Genomic DNA, 16,834 nt, shown 5'->3' with positions numbered 1-16,834 from the left:
ACTTTCCTACATGTTTATGCTTGTTGAACAGGTGGTTTGATAAATTACATTCTGGCCTTTTACTTGCAGTAGTTGTATTGCACCTACAGTAATGAGCATAGTTCGTTGTCAACTCAAGTAAAACCTTATCTGAAGGGAGTGATTATTTATATATACACACACACACACACACACACACACACACACACACACACACACACACACACATATATTTATGTGTATATATATATATATATATATATATATATATATATATATACACACACACCACACACACACACACACACACACACACACACACATACATATACATATGTAGTTATATATAGTTAAATAGTTAGTAGTACATAAACATGTTGTCACATTGCTGTTAGATAAGACATGTATTAAGAGACTGTGTAATCATACATGCCTAATTGCTACATTAGTATTTACTCAAATAGCTCATTATCTTGGAACAGAGCCTGCGTGTAGGAGGACTAAGCAGGATGTTGTGGTGTGGTGTGTTTGATGGTGGAGGTGAGACTGTATGTGATTTGTTATGTGGAGGTGTGGGTGCATTTATTTGTGCATAATTGTAAGTGCATTGCATTGGGTGTAATATGGTGGTTTATTGTGACAGTTACGTTTGCCTCAGAAGAGATAACCCTTCAGTGACCAAGGTTGTGAGCTGTGCGATGTCAGAAGTTATTTTTGTTGAGATTCTCCATGTTTTGTGTTTCTGCTCTTTCCATGAGCTCCAGGCCAGCATAATCCTCTTCACTTGTGGATTAAGTTTGGCCTTGAATAAAATTTTACTTACAAACAACACAACATAACTCGAACTAGCCTGTGGTATGCAATACAATGCAAATTGTGTTTCACTTAATCACTCAGTGAAGCCACAAAAAAAAATACCTCAAGTAAATTCCGTCATTCATTCATGACCACACTTCAAAATAAATATTTGTCAAAATAAAGGTGGAAAGGGGACTCATTACTGAGTCGACAAGTTGACAGGACTATGGAGTCATGGCAACTTGTAATATTAGGGAATTATACTTACATAACTGCATTTATTCATGCAAGGGGTCTTTTGTAGAGTCAAATAAAAGTGCTTTTGTTCCCATTTGCATTCTTCTTCTCTGCAAGACAATACTGAAAGGTACTTAGAGGTTAGGGTATAATTGTTGCAGCTCTGAAGGCAGGAAAATCTGAGGCAGGAAAAAGCAGCCGCATCTTGAAGTAAAAAATGTGACCTTCTAGACACACATGGGCATTACTACCATTCAGAAACAACTTTATTAGACAGAAACACAGAGAGGACAAATGTAAGCAGGATTTGCCGTGGAGCAATTCTGTAAAATGTAACAAAAAAACAGCACTTAGATTATTGAATTGCATATCAAGTATTACAGTAACAAAGCAAAGTGTCTACAGCCTTGATTGTTGCTTGTTTGAATGCCTGCACCAAATCCATCCAATAGTTTGTGAGATATATCAATATGGACCAAAGTGGTGGGTCAACCAACTACTTGAACATCAGACAAGGCTTGACCTCAGTGCCTTCAATGGCAGCTGCAACCCTGACCACATTACCACAGTTGCATCTTCAGCACCTCAGTTTAGCCTAGTCCACGATCAGACCATTATCAATTCATTTTGGCTAAGCACACTGTATGTATACGGATCATCTCAGAGAGAAGTATACTAATGTAGAGGATTCTGTTTGTCAAATTGGAGCTAACAGTCTGATACAAGGCAGATAGTTCCAATGCATTCAGGCCACATGAATAGGGCACATGCAGATGGTTATGTACAAGAACAATATATTTTAAAAACAAAGGATGAATACCAAGGCCAGGATAAAAAAAACATGTTGAAACAAGTACCTGGTGACTCAAATTAAGGGAGAGTTAAACAATAAATTACAGAGACATCTCTTTTCAGCTTGCTAATAGCAAATCAAAGTCACAGCTAGGCTTAATCAAAGTCACTGATTTTACGCACAGTTGCAGACATAGAGTGCCCAGTCATCTGGTGAAATTGATTTACGTGTGATTTTGGAGGTTGTTGGTTTTATCCATTTTGTTCTCTGCAAAATTGATCAAATGCTGTGACATTGTTCTGAAATTTCTTGTCAAATCCACACACTGTGCTGTACTTGATTGATCAAATAACCATTTAGGCACCATTTAATTGGTGTAAATGTTCATGCTTTTAGAGATAGACAGAATTAAAAGCCTATGTTCTTTCCTTGTCTAGAATTGTAATTTTGTGTGAAATGCAAAATCTAACTCAGCAATTTTTTGACATGCAAACCATAACATTTTCTTTCTGTGTGTGTCAATCACACAAGTGTTTCCAGACAGTGTCTTCAACAGGAGTTTAAAAAAAATTCTATTACACTTCTAGGAAATATATATTTTTCTTCAGGACTGTGCATACATTCTTAAAAAGTACGCACAATGAACAGTTGGTGTCGCTGTTTCCCGTAGTGGACATGAACTGCCGTTATAGATAAAGAAGAATAAGAAGGGCGAGGAAACTTCCATGGAGACGAAGGACGCCAGAATGAGCAGTTAGCGACTTAAACTTAAGGAAAACAAGGGGAAAAAACAATACTTCTGTGGCGAACTTGCACAATATGTTCCAAATGCACACGTTATTTATTAATATATACCGAAGTGTATGAAGTGTCTAACCGCTAGTGATACAGCGTCCAAAGGAGCACCAATTTAAAGATGTGGAGACGAGGCGGTCGTAGCAGCGCTCTGGACCGAGCTCAGGCGCTGCTGTCCGGGAAAAGAAGCAGCGGAGGAGACACCGAGTCAACACTGGAGCCAACAGCCAAAACAACCATACATACAGTGAGTTTCATGTATTCTCGTGGTTTATAAGCAGCAGTATTATTGTTACAGGTATTTTAAGCCGTCCACACATTGAAACACCGTGATTCCCTTCTCCCTGGGCCTAGGGTGCTGTAGGTGGGGTGCCTCCAAATACACACACGTTATTGTCAGACCTGAGTGACCTGTCTTCAGTCAGCTCTGCTTCTGAGCATGGAGTTGACATTGTGGGATCTGTTGATGCCAAGAATCACCAGAGAAGAGAAGGAGAACCTACCACGGTAAACAACTGAAGGATACTACTTGTAAAACCTCAACACAGTGGGACCGTAAGGTCAACTTGATGTGATGCTTTCTGAGCCTTCCTTGTTTTCCTCTGCCAGGATCACAGGCCTCAGAGCTCTCTGGGGGGAGGATTAGGAGGAGGAGGAGGGGGGAGCAGGTTCTTGAAGAAGGCTCCACCACCTGTAACAAACAGCAGCCAGTCACCTGTATACACGAGACAGATGGAGCAGGTGCCTGAACACAGGTATGGTTCTAAAGAAACATAGTTTATAGAGCACTTGATTGGAAAACTCTGTCTCCTCAACCCTTGGTTCTACTGAACCTGTTCTTTTTTAAAATGTATTTTTTTATCTTTATTTGAACAGGGACAGTGTGCAATAAAACATTAACCCTGTATAAAACAAGGAGAGATGCATTGCACCGGGTTTTAGTAAGTTGCTATTTTCCACCCGTAGTCCCTGGGCAGGTTGATAGAACATACTTAATTTAAAATCAAGAGATCAGATCATTGAATGTATGTAAATATGGACAATGTGTCTCCACTTCCTGCCGCTAAGCAAAAGTGAAGCCAAATTATCCCCTTTTTGGGAGGAGATATCATCTGCTTGTGTGATATCTTTTGGAGCCAGAGTCTGAGCAATAGAGTCGATCGGTGGGATGCCCCCTGCTACCCGACAGGTCTGTGAGCGGCTCTCACAGCTGTCAAATAACTGTGATAAGTGTAACCTAAAATGACAGAAAAATGTAGGAAAAATTGATTGAAAGTGTACTTTGATTTTTTTTTATTTGGCTCATATCCCATCTGTTAACATGGAAGGGGCAGGACTTATGACCAATACTGCAGCCAGCCACCAGGAGGCGATCAACATGTTTTGGCTTCACTTTTGGGAAGATATTATAACATCCATAAATATATTCACCTCTGCTGCTGAACCTCATATATATGTTTCGCTCTTAATTCTTCTCTCTCTCTGCTCAGATATGTGTCTTCTTCCCAGCGTGGCTCCCAGACAGCTGCTTTGAGAAGACTCGTTCAAATTGAGAACCGCATCCGCAGTCGGAAGCAGGTTCAGGAACAGACAAGAGAGGGGCCAATACCTGCCCACAATCTAACCTCAGACATGGGGTTTTCACCACCACCAGTAGTCGCCCAGTCCCTTGGGGCCCCTGTGCTGCTCTCAACACAGTCCAGCACTGAGGAGAGCCAGAAGGGGAAACGTTTCCTCAAGAGCAAGGTGGCTGTAGCTGTTGACAGTACTGATACTGCAGCAGCTTCTGCTGGGTCTCCAAAAGGCCCAGATGTTGCTTTCAGATCCAGATCCAGAGCTGCATCAGTGCCTTCGGTGGGTTTGGAGTCAAAATCAGTGAGACTAGTGAGGGGTGTGAGTCTGGAAAGTGATGAAGAGGACATGAGGAAACTGCTCGGAGACTCTTCAGATTCAACAGACAACAGCTTAAGACAAGAGAGACCCTCTTCTAGGAGAACGGCAGACAAGGTGAAACCTGCTCCTTCTTTCACATACATCCTCTAACTTTAATGACAGGCTGGTGGCTTAGTGCACTCACTGCAAGGCATGCAGTATATTGCTATTTTCAAGAGTAGCTAGGTTGATGCAACCAGCTGGCATATCCGTGGTTCTATATGAATTAGAGGTGAGCTTTTATGAGACGTTATAAATGTCCTATATGTCCACAGGTCTTCAACACAGAGTAAGTATTTATTTGTGAATGGACACAAGTTTTAGTGTTCCAGTGATATAAGAGTCATGTTGATGGGATATTTTGAGCTTTAGTTATGCCAAACAAGTCTAAGTTCACATTATACTGGCATGAATGCTCAGTTCAAAACAAGTAAATTGATAACTGGGCAAATACCTCTTTTCCACTAAGTAAGGCAAGAGCCTGGAAGAAATCAGGAAGTTGGTCTCTTACTTACCTGTCGTGCACATAATTAACTTAAGGGTTGGGTGTTACTCTTTTTGTTTGGCTTGAATAGAAGCTTCTCCATAAATATCCCACAAATTTGAAACTTCCTCATCTTTCTATTGACCCCCATCGCCATTGTTCCCCTCCTCCATCTTTATTTGTGGGTCTTCTACAGATGTCAAGCAGGAGCAGTCAGAGGCTCTACTCCACACCTCCTCCTCCTCCTGCTGCCAACACAGCACCGCCTCATTCTCCCGCCTCTCCTGTTCGCCACAGTTCTCCTTTTCGATTCACCGGCCAGGCTCAGGCCCACTTCAGCCCCTCTGTGCTGTCTCCGTCCCCTCCTCCCTCTGTCTCCCCATCTCCTCACAGAGCTCAGAGTCCACCACATTCCCTCTCCTCTATGTCGGCTAATGGAGAGGTACTCTCTCTGGAGGAGCTCTTCCCTGTTGGGCCTGGCTCCGAAGATCCACACAGTGAGATCAGTTTGGCTTCTTCTGAAGGTGAGAGAAGTTCAGATTGCTGTTAGTGTCATCATTAACTATGATTAAGAGAATGTTTCTAATTGTAGTCATTGTTTGCTATTTATTCCATACATGATGTGCTCAATTTTGTTAATTAATCCTATTTTATTCTTCACTCTTGATCTTATGCACCCTAGATGGACAACCAGGTACAGAAGTCATCACTCTATAAAGTAATACTAGCAGTGCTGTTGATGCCAGTTGAGTGGATATACACTATTTATCACTGTGTTAAATTCTATCACTGTGACTTTTTGTCAGCAGACTTCAAAATTAATGTGATGACATTAGACGACCTGGTCCCAGCTTCTCTTGGATTCGCTGAGGAAACACCAGCAAAAGAGGTGGGAAATTAAGGAAGTCAACAAAGTACCGTGGATTCAAGTAAAGTTACAAATTAGTTGTGCTTATTTACACATCCGACAGACATGGAGCAATGTTAGCATTCATTTGTAGCGCCTTTTAGCTCTGTTTTGGTCTCCTAGCAAACAGTTGCCCTGTATACACATCCAGTCGACATTAGCAGCAAATTGGAGTCATGTTTTCTGGGCATTTGATGAATGCAAGTGTGATACTGACTCTGCTTTTAGCTCCGTTTATATGGAGTTTATTCCCTATCTTAATTCAAGAGCATATTAAATGGATTTGAGAGCAGTATTTATTGATTTCATTTCAAGTTCTTCCTCTCGTGCTCAGGGAACTTGTGCTCGCAGATCTCTGCTCTGCTCTTGGATGTTTTGTGGATCAAAGCTGTCAACCAATAGAAGGCCGGCTAGTATTGACCAATCAGACTAATAAAGTTGTTCATGCAACATGCAACATTCAAGCATGCATACCTGTGTAGTAATATTTGGTAATAGTTTGTTACAAACTGAAAAATAGTTAAAAAGGGGTAGGAAATTAAAACTTTTTTTTACTATTATAATACAATATAGCTATTTTAATCACGGACGGTTGTGTATTTATTAAATGATATTTTATTCCAACAGTGGTCAAAAAAATTAAAGAAACCACATTTGTTACAGCACCGGAGGTCAGGAGTGGATAAACCCGGTTGAAAGAGTGCCCGCCCGCATGCAACGCTCCTCGAAGAACAGCGAACGCACCCGTAAATAAACAGGGACAGTCTGATTAGTCAATACTAGCCGGCCTTCGATTGGTTGACAGCTTTGATCCACAAAACATCCGAGAGCAGAGCAGAGATTCGTGAGCACAAGTTCCCTGAGCACGAGAGGAAGAACTTGAGTTTGAGCGCAGGAAATCTGTGCGAGCAGCGTTGTAACCGAGTGTGAGGACACAGTGCGAGCATGTACAGAGCAAATTTGAGCGCGAGAGCAGAGTTTTTGAGAGAAAATATCACAAAATCTGAGCATGAAATCAATAAATACTGCTCTCAAATCCATTTAATATGCTCTTGAATTAAGATAGGGAATAAACTCCATACGTTTAGTCTCCACCGACTCCTGAAAGAAACATCTGGCTCTTTAATGCCTAAATGCTTCACTGTGTTCACCAGCTAGCCACTAATGTTGTGTGGCTGTTGTTTGGTGGTGAGCATGAGAATACAGTGTTTTGCATTGAACACAGAAGAAGCTAGACATTTACAACAGTCTGAGTAATGTTCCACGTTTGCCTTCATTTACACAACCAGATACCTAATATAGATATATATGATTAAACCTGTTAAAAGCCTGCCTGACCACTTATGTGAACTCTCACTCTTGTATAATTGATTGACATTTTAAAAGGTTAAACCTATGAAAATAAGATGAATTTTAAGGGATAGAGCACTAACTTTGACTGATTTAGACATATTATTTCCACAGAGCCCTGCAGTAATAAACAAAAATACACTGTCATGATAAAACAGTGTGTTGTTTTTTTTTATTTAGTATTGAACAGCACTGTATATGAGATAAAAAAACACCCTAAAGGGTTCAATAGACTAATCTTTTTGCTTTCTGCCTGCTGGGAAAACAGAAGCGAGACAAACACAGCATCCCTGCTTCTAGATCTCCAAACCGATATAAGCAGCTGCAGGGATTGAAGGAGCAGGGAGAGGAACAAGAGAGTGAGGTGGACTACCGAAGTGACTTTGAGAGCGAGAGCAGGACGGAGCCAGATTACAGCGCCAGCCAGGTTTCGGAGCACCTGCCAGGAGACGGAGAGGAAGAGGTCTTATCAGAGGTCAGAGAGGAGGCATCGGAGTCGGATGCGTCTCGCGGGAGGACAGAAGACGATTATTCGAGCACTTTCACAGACTCACAGACTTCGGATCGCAGTCAGAGATCATTGAGCAGAAGCAGAGACTCCAAATCCTCCAGATCCTCCAGATCCTCCAGATCCTCCAGATCCTCCAGTTCCTCCAGATCCTCAGTCTCACATAGTGACCGGGAATCATCCCGTCTTTCAAGAAAGCGTACTCCAACTAGAAAAGATTTAAAAGAGGCAGCGGTACAGACGCAGCTTTCCACATGGTCATCCGGTTAGTCTGCCATACACTTCATCATATTTCTGTTTGAAGGTTCTATATAGAGCACACGGGTTTCTGATGTCTCTCTCTCTCTCTCTCTCTCTCTCTCTCTCTCTAGGTATGGCTACTCTGGATCCTACAGTGGGCATGACCTACATGAATCCAACCCCAGTTACTGTGGAAGGTGAGACCCAGTTAAACAGGACAACATACAACGTAGATACACCAAGAAAATGTGGAAGCACTTAGAAAGATTTCGCCTATTCACTCATTTTAGTGTCATTTTGACAACAGGAAACTTAAACCTTGATGCAGTCTGAATCCTATATCAAATGACCACTGGTAGGTAGGGAAGGCCATTTAAATGAATCATGTTGCTGTGGCGCCATCTGTAGGTGAAACACTATTGAATTTTGACTGCTTACAAGGATAGACCTGTTATATCAATATTAATAATAATTTTAAAAAATCAAACTTTTTTGGGGCTCATTTAAATTTTTTTATTGATTTTTAATGGAATGATGGCATTTGTAGGGTATATTAAAGCATTTTAGGATAAAACATTACTTTTGAAACTGATGTATGTAAATCTGATGTAGTTGAGGTTCAAGGAGAGAGCTGCTACCTGTACTTGACCCAAAACACAATACAGTGATAAAAACATCTAATTTATGACAACGCTGACAAAGGAAACCCAGAACAGGCTGAGCAGTGAAACCGACACGCTCAACAATTTAGTATTTTTCCTCTCCAAGTTAAACTCAAAGAGTCTGTAGCGTTGTACTAAAATGCCACATGTAGGAAGTTTGCTGAAGTCTTTGTGACAGATTAAACACAGTCTAATACAGAAACTTATAGTTGATTCTGGTTAAAGCTAACAATGATCACTTCTTACAGATGAATATGCAATGTATTATAAAGCTTTAAAAAATGTTGAAAATTGCACAAATAACTTTCCATGCTACACTACTTTGTTTAGATTTAGAAGTATTAAAATGACAACTGCAGCTAATTACCAGTTATCGAAACTCAATTATTTCCGCTCTAAATAAAATTGCTACATTTTGCTGTTCACATATGATTGTTAGATGAGTGGTGATACCTGGTGTGGTGTAGCAGTTATCTCACACTAGTGGTGCTGGAAGAGTCTTGGCACAAGTATTGTTTCACTACAAATCCTGTGATGATTTGTACATGTGTGCTATTTTCTTTTAACATGTGTCCCATGTCCTCTTCTCAGCTTTCAGCACCTTCAATCCAGCTGCATTCGCTCTCAATGAAATTCTAAAACAGCATCTCACCATGACGAGGCGTTTCATTGAAAGCAGCCGCCATCTGCACTCCAGCCTGCTGCGGAGCCTGGAGCCACCAAACTATAGATATATCACTCTGGAAGACACCAAGGAGGTAAATATACACACACACACACATAGCTGATTATCATGTTTGTTTCACATGAGTAGTTTTTACTGCAAAGTTTCTCCCAACAGAAGTGATTGCTTCCTCATTAGCTCATATAATTTCTCTCTGCATGATGATACACAATTTGGCTGCGTGCACATAGTAGAACATAACATGAGATAGACCTGTAAAATTTAAATTAGTATTACTCTGGATTTCAAACTGCATTAAAAGATTAAAATGTTGAAACCTGTAGATAATGCTCACACACACACTGGTTTGTCTACAACTGCTCTTCATTCTTTCCACAGTACATCCGTAAGCACACACCTCCCAAACTGACAATGGAGGAAGCATTAGAGGAGGTGCTGCAGGAGATGAAAGACTGCCAGTCTGTGTGAGCACCAGCACTGACTATCCTGGATCACACTTCTTATTAAAAGAATACTTTTATACACACTTATTTAATACTATATTTTTTACTATGTGATGAATTAAGATGTGTTGTTAATCATTGCCATTGAGGTGTGAATTAAAAGAGTCTAATATGATGAAATCTTGCCATACATTTAAAGTCACTGTGTCAGTGTATGTTATGGGATGTTGAGCTTTTGTATATGTAAAGATTTTTATTTTTTTTTGACAGTTCCATATTGCTGGTGAAATAATGTAAGACATCAATGCTGGGACTGCTACAGAATTGACAAGAATGACTATAATTCTGTTATAATGCACTGGTTTAATAAAATAGACTCCAAAAGTGGAAATTGAGTGTGCAATAATGTTTCTCTCCTTCATTCACTTTGCTATGATCAGCTGGTTTAATAAAGACACTTGCCAGGGAAGTAACAAAATGTTTATTTAAAAAATAACACGTACAGTACAGTATGTATACAGGCATACCAGACTTCCCAGTCTCCATCACCAACAGTAACTTGAAGTGCAGGGTTTGACATAATCTAAAGACATAATCCAATGGCAATAGCCAGAACCTTTTTTTTTTTTTAAGTGAAGTACAGGAGGGTGATGTGGTGTTGATGGGGGGTGGGGGGGTCTTTGAAGGCACAAATTCAGGTTGTAGTGTGAGTCATCAGTAGGGGTCGTTGAAAGGGTAGTGAGGATGTCCCGCATCCCTGGGAACCCGCTTTCCATCCACCTGCAACACCCCAACCAAAGTTAAACCTGCGTACAACACCAGTCCTACATACCTTCCAAGGGTAATCACTGGCTCCTGTATTATATTATATTAGACTATATTATATTATATTATTAAAGTGAGCTAGAGAACACAAAGTTTTCAACGAACACTATAATTCTAACCATTGGAGATTCAGTACATAAAGTCTACTTACTTCAATCATTGGTACAATGTAGCGCCAGCCTTTATTTAGAGCCGTGATACTTTTCATCTCCTCTGCTTCAAGGGTGAAGTCAAACACCTGAGAAAAACACAAATTGTATGAAAAAGTGTGATTCACATCTATATTTAACTTTTAAGCACTTGCAGGAAGAAAAGTCTCATGATTTGGAAGCGAACTTCTGTGACTGCAATTTTACTGCACCTGAATATTCTCTTTGATCCGGGACTCTGTCACACTCTTGGGGATTGTTACCACTCCTCGCTGGGTCTGCCACCTGGAAATACAAAACATTTTGTGATTGTAACAACTGACATTTTGTTGTTTGCTGGAACATAAAGTCACTGGAGAGTTCCTTGACCAAGTTTATATGACAATTTAACTGGGGATAATACAGTGCAGGTTTTTGAAAGCAATATGCACTTCCAACACCATGCTTTATCAACTTTATATGGTGATAACATGTTACAGGGTTTACAGTTAGTCGTGCCCAATTTCCGTTCATAGAAAGAAATGCACATTAATTCACAAATGTGTGCTACATTTGGAAAGAAACTTTGCTTGTGAAATCACCTGAGAATAATCTGAGCAGGCGACTTTTTATATTTCTCTGCGAGGGTGGCAATCAAAGGCTCATTGAGCAGGATGGGTTCGTCTGGATGTTTCCAGGCCCGGTCAGGAGATCCCAGAGGGCTGTAAGCCGTCATCACCAGACCCCGATCCCGACAGTGGGCCAGTAGCTCTACCTGGGCCAGGTAGGGGTGACCCTCTACCTGCCCAACCAAACACAGAGATACCAGAGTGACTAATACATTCTACACCTGCTGTACTTAAAACACATTAAATAATCTTGCCAGCACATTGCTGACCCACACCCTGTACCTGAAGCACAGTTGGTTTGATGCTAGCGACAGACAGGACGTCATCTATCTGCCGACTGTTGAAGTTGGATAGGCCGATGGCTCGGACAAGGCCCTTCCCCACCAGCTTCTCCATGGCAGCCCAGGTCAGCTTGTAGTCAATGTCATCGTACAGCAAGGTGCCATCTTCATTTCTGGGGAAACTAACGTCTCCTCGTCTAGGGGATACCAAGAAGAAGACCACAATTAAAAGAGAGATTATAAACATACTGAACCGGAAAACAATTCAAAACTAGTTTTCTTTAACAAGTATGACCCCTTTGCAAGGTCTACTCACTATCCTGAAATAATAACAAATTCATTTGCACATTATCTGAGGATAAACAAGCTGTTTTCTCCTGATTACGTGTTAATTATCTCATTATCTAAAGACACAAAAGGTAGTCTTTATGGGATAAGAAGGTAATTATCTCATCGTTCAACCTGAGCGGAGGTTGAGCTTACTGGAAGGCGTAGGGCCAGTGGATGAGGTAGAGGTCCAGATATTCCAGCTTCAGGTCCTTCAGGGTCTTCAGGAGGGACGGCTCCACATCGTCTGGGTGATGTCGATTGTTCCACAGCTTGGATGTGATGAACACGTCCTCTCGTCTCAGGGTCTGGTGCACAGGCAGCATCAGTACAGACAACGATAAAACAAAGTGAAAGAGAAGTGACATTGTTTTAAAGACTGATTGAAATTTCTCAGTTGTTTTACCTTGTCAGGGCCAAGTGTCTCCTGAAGGGCCTCTCCAATCTCAACCTCGTTGCCATAGATGGCTGCACAGTCAATGTGACGATAACCACTCTGCAAGGCCCAAACGACTGCTTGCTTCACCTAGAGGGAAAATAGGACAACTGTTAAATATAAACACAGACACGACCGTCAGTTTGTAAGGTGTGGAACTTGGCACACATTAGTTTCATTCACATTCACTCTTGAATGTGAATGAACAAACTCATTTTTGACTGATTTTCCATATTTGGGTAGCAATTAATATTTTGGCCACTTGGGGGCCAGCACTCACTGGAGACGACACTGATATGATCACCTGATAACGCTGAAGCATGGAATAATTATATCCATACATTTGTTTTAATAAGTTTCCAATTAAACTAAGAATCAATGAGTTTTTGTTACTTTAGAATGAGCCCTTTATATATACATATATACACATAGGTCCACTAGCTAGTGAGGGCCTTTGTGTTTTTCATGGCCACTGTAGGTTTCCACACACACTTGGAGAGGGGGTATTCAGTTTGTTGCAATCTGCAACCTCACTGTTGGGTACCACTAAATCTTACACACTGCACCTTTACAGAGATAAAAGCCTGGATGACACAAATTTCCTCCAGCTAAAGAGCAGCAAAACAAGCTCTCTTTATTGGCACACCAGACTTGAGTCACCCCCCCTTTCTGCTCTGTTGCACCATGCTCTTGAAAAAGGCTTAAAAACCTTTCTATTCAAGGAGGCTTTTTCATTGTACCTCTTCTTATTTTCTTTATGTTGTGTGTCCTTTGAATTGCAGTATAAATGGAAAGTGTGGTGCAAATTAAATGTATTATTACTATTATTTCAGCTTTCGCTCTCATAATAATACAAGGTTGATGAGAGTGGTAAGACTGAACTAAAACAGTAAATTTGGGAACTGTAAAACCAAAACAATGAGCTAAAAGAGGCTAAAATGTTCTGTAGAGCTAGTTAATTCTCTGTATGCTCATTACCAGGAAGGACACATTTCACATTACACATTCATTTCATATATTGCTATTACAAAAATATTGAGTGCTGCAGCTTAAATACCTGACATTACAGAGATACCTTTATGAACATGAACATATTTTTCAAACAGGTTAAAAACAAGACATTAAAAAGTGTTGCAGCTGCTGTACCTTTCCTGGCTCACTCTTCCATGTCCCCAGTCCGAGGAGGGGCATCTTCCGCCCCGTGTTGAGAACTGCAAAGTCATTCATGCCTCTCAGAAGCACCTTAAAAAATGACAAGAAGAGAGTGATTCAATCTGACTCTGATGCTTAAAGCTGCAGCAGCAACAATTCAATGTAAGATACACCCTTTATATAAGCCATTTATCGGTTTATTGGGCGTAACTGTCTCATTTTTCTACAATCTCGGACAGAAAATTGCAAGAAACAATTAAAATCTCTTGCAACAAGGCTGCCAAAAGCAAGCACTAGGGACAAATCAGTACTGTGGTTAAAAGAGGAACTGAATGTTAATCTCCAGGAAAGTTCAGTATAAAATGTGTCAAACTTATCTCGATTGACAAAATGATCTTGGTGGAACCACCCAAATATCAAAACCTGAATACTTATTGAATACACATTGGGACATTTCCCAGACCCTTCTTTAAAGTCCCTTTTAACCAGACACCAATGTTTTACCATTTCCTGATGAATCAAATGACTTTATAGCAGCAATCAGAGAGCTGGTGTCATGAGACAACTGTGTTAGATGCTGATGTAGCAAAATCATACTAGCAGTCTATATTTGTGGTAGAGATATCAAGTAGTGCAGAGGTTTTGCCCATTCTGCAGTTGTATGTAGCTAACAAACTGACTGGGAAGGCTCTACTCTGTTCTGGTTAAACACTGGCTTCCGTTTTTTTTGCACTATAATCAGCAAAACAGAACAGGCCCACTGTCTGCTGCTGACTTATTTTTCCCTCCGGTCTCCAGACAGAAACAGAACAATTTCCTTTGATTTAAAAAAGACATGACACAATTCATTATATTTGGCAACAAACAGGAAACACACAAGTTATATTATACTGCACAACTATAAAGACTTAAAGGCAGAGTTAGAAACACTGGGTGATTTAATAGATCTAAGCTGCATCAGCAAAATCAGGACACTGGGGGGAAACTGATTTTTCTTATCTAAAATGGTCTGAGTTTGAGGTTTAATATCCTGAGATGACTTAGAGAGAATCATTAATCTCCTGCAGGGTTGACTAATATAATAGTCTGCTGTCCCGAAAACAGAATTAGACCACTGCAGCACATTAAAGAGTGCAGCTGCCAGGAAATTAAGCACATTTAGTCCTCTTATATCTTTACACTGGCTTTCAGGTAGGTATGGAAAATATCTTAAAAGTGCTGCTGCAACTTTCCAAATGACTAAACAGGCTAGTGTTAGATAAGCTTGAGGAGATAAACTTAGTCCCACGCTCAGATCTATGTATTTAAATTCAATGCTGTGCACATGAACAGACAAAACTTCTGGCTTAGTGGCTTTCTTGCAGATTAAGGGTTTTGCTCTTTCCTGCGATCCTATCAGGATATTAGGACCTTCACATTCTTATCGTGAGTTTAACTGGAATCTGATATTTTTTCTTAAAAAATTACTCAAAATATGAACTGATTATATAAATAGCTGGCTGCTAATAGTCCATCAACTAATCATTTCTGCTCTATTAATGACTAGAGTATGATTTTGTATGAATATCCTGCTTATTAATAAGGCTGACACTGGTTCAGTGTTTTTATATTATATGGTACTGGTACCTTTATGTCTGATTTTACTATCTTTTCTTCTTATTTTATGCTTGTAGTACATCATGTTTATGATATTGTCTGTTGTGAAACTGTCAGCTGACTGCACCACTACAGCAGCAGGAGTTGATGTTTCTGTTTGTTTTGCAGCTCTGAAACTGACAAACAGATGGATGATCTTGATGAATACACTTCTCTGCTTTTCATTCACTATTACATTTGGGGAAACGTCATAGCCTACTGCAATGAGCTTGTCATATAATCTATTATTTTTTATCAATTTTTATTCAATTCAATTAAATTTTTTATTCTATTTTTTTATGTTCCTCTTTTATATTTATATTAGAGCCCAGCTGATATATCGGTCAACCGATATTGACCTATCACAGATATATCGGTATCAGTATTTATGCTGTCCAATATGTGCCAATATTTTTTTTAGAGATATAGGCAGCATTTTATGTGTATTTCATCCTTTTTCCTAATTCAAGATTATTATATAGGCTACATTAAATTCCCAGTGAAGTTTACTGTTTCATTGCAGTGATGTTGTTTTATAAAATGTAAGTTTCTTCTTATATCTCCATTATATGTGTGCATGTAGAGTTTTTTTTTTAATAATAAAAATAATAATAATATTTTTTTTTATATCGGTATCGGCAATGGTCCCAAAATTCCACTATCGGTCGGGCTCTAAATATTGCTGTTATTGTTATGGTTGTAATGCATTACTATAGTTGTTATGGTTGTAAGGAACGCATCTCGTGAGAAGCATTTGGGGTAAAAATGTCTTGAGAAAGGCTTGAGATAAATAAATAAATAACAGTAGGTTATAAAATACAGAAGACAAAGAGACATTTTCCAGATCTTTCCTAAATCCAGCTCTGTCAGCTGATTTTCCTGAAGAGTCACGCGCAACAGCCACACCTCGCTCGTGTCCTCGAGCTCAACACGAGTTTACCTTTGAATGTATTAATACAGAAATGATACACATTGTGTGGTCAGTCAGGGGACTATTTTCTTCCGCTGTAAACAACAACTCTCCATTAAATTCAGCTCAGAGGTCCGCCTCCTGTAACAGCAGCTAGCAGCTAGCTGTAGCACCTGTTTTAACGTCTCTATCCTGTTTCTGTTCTGTTTGTGTTCACACCTGCAACCTTCACTACGACACATTTTCACAGTGCTGGACTCACTCACTCACTCACCCGCCGCCCGGTGTCACAACACAAACGACGGAGCATCTGTTTTAGCAGCTGACATTTCAATGACTGCATGGTTGATTCAGCCCGGCTGTCAAATCACATCACATGATCCAGTCACTACGTTAACTTACTGTTGCACCACTTTAAAACCTGCGACGGGCAGCTCCTCTTCTTCTTGTAGTCCTCGAGTGTTGCAGTTACAGTGCTACTGTGTTCTTCCTGCCAAATGTTCAAAAACACCACCTCATGTTGGTGACGTTTCCCTTTCCGGGATGCAGATTCCTCTGTTTCCGGTTAAAACAGCTTACATATGTTTTTTTCTTTCCTGTGAAAATATGAGAGTGGTGTATAGGATGGATGAACTGCACCTCCTCTTTTTCTCATTGGTGAGTAGTGAAGCATTACCGCCATCTACTGGATTTAGACT

At 40.2% G+C, this 16,834-nt stretch overlaps 2 protein-coding genes across 2 annotated transcripts; one reads left to right on the top strand and one right to left on the bottom strand.

Moving 5' to 3' along the window:
* Positions 1-2,619: 2,619 nt before the first annotated feature.
* c7h19orf44 (chromosome 7 C19orf44 homolog) lies at positions 2,620-9,884 on the top strand. Its single transcript, XM_053322469.1, has 10 exons — positions 2,620-2,849; positions 2,957-3,109; positions 3,212-3,357; positions 4,093-4,609; positions 5,215-5,542; positions 5,828-5,907; positions 7,544-8,048; positions 8,155-8,220; positions 9,277-9,443; positions 9,749-9,884. Exons 1-10 carry the CDS (start codon positions 2,724-2,726, stop codon positions 9,836-9,838), a joined length of 2,178 nt encoding a protein of 725 aa, XP_053178444.1. The 5' UTR covers positions 2,620-2,723; the 3' UTR covers positions 9,839-9,884.
* A 50-nt stretch (positions 9,885-9,934) lies between these two features.
* akr1a1b (aldo-keto reductase family 1, member A1b (aldehyde reductase)) lies at positions 9,935-16,721 on the bottom strand. Its single transcript, XM_053322435.1, has 9 exons — positions 16,539-16,721; positions 13,586-13,681; positions 12,410-12,529; positions 12,160-12,311; positions 11,678-11,873; positions 11,369-11,568; positions 11,000-11,072; positions 10,790-10,876; positions 9,935-10,593 (listed from the first exon to the last, which is right to left on the bottom strand). The coding sequence occupies exons 2-9, from the start codon at positions 13,664-13,666 to the stop codon at positions 10,528-10,530; spliced, it is 975 nt and encodes a 324-aa protein (XP_053178410.1). The 5' UTR covers positions 13,667-13,681; positions 16,539-16,721; the 3' UTR covers positions 9,935-10,527.
* Between the last annotated feature and the right edge of the window lie 113 nt (positions 16,722-16,834).

The sequence above is a fragment of the Scomber japonicus genome, chromosome 7 (assembly GCF_027409825.1).
Source record: "Scomber japonicus isolate fScoJap1 chromosome 7, fScoJap1.pri, whole genome shotgun sequence".
Taxonomy (NCBI): Eukaryota; Metazoa; Chordata; class Actinopteri; order Scombriformes; family Scombridae; genus Scomber; species Scomber japonicus.
The sequence above is the reverse complement of the archived record's forward strand: the minus strand, read 5'-3'. Positions and strand labels throughout refer to the sequence as shown.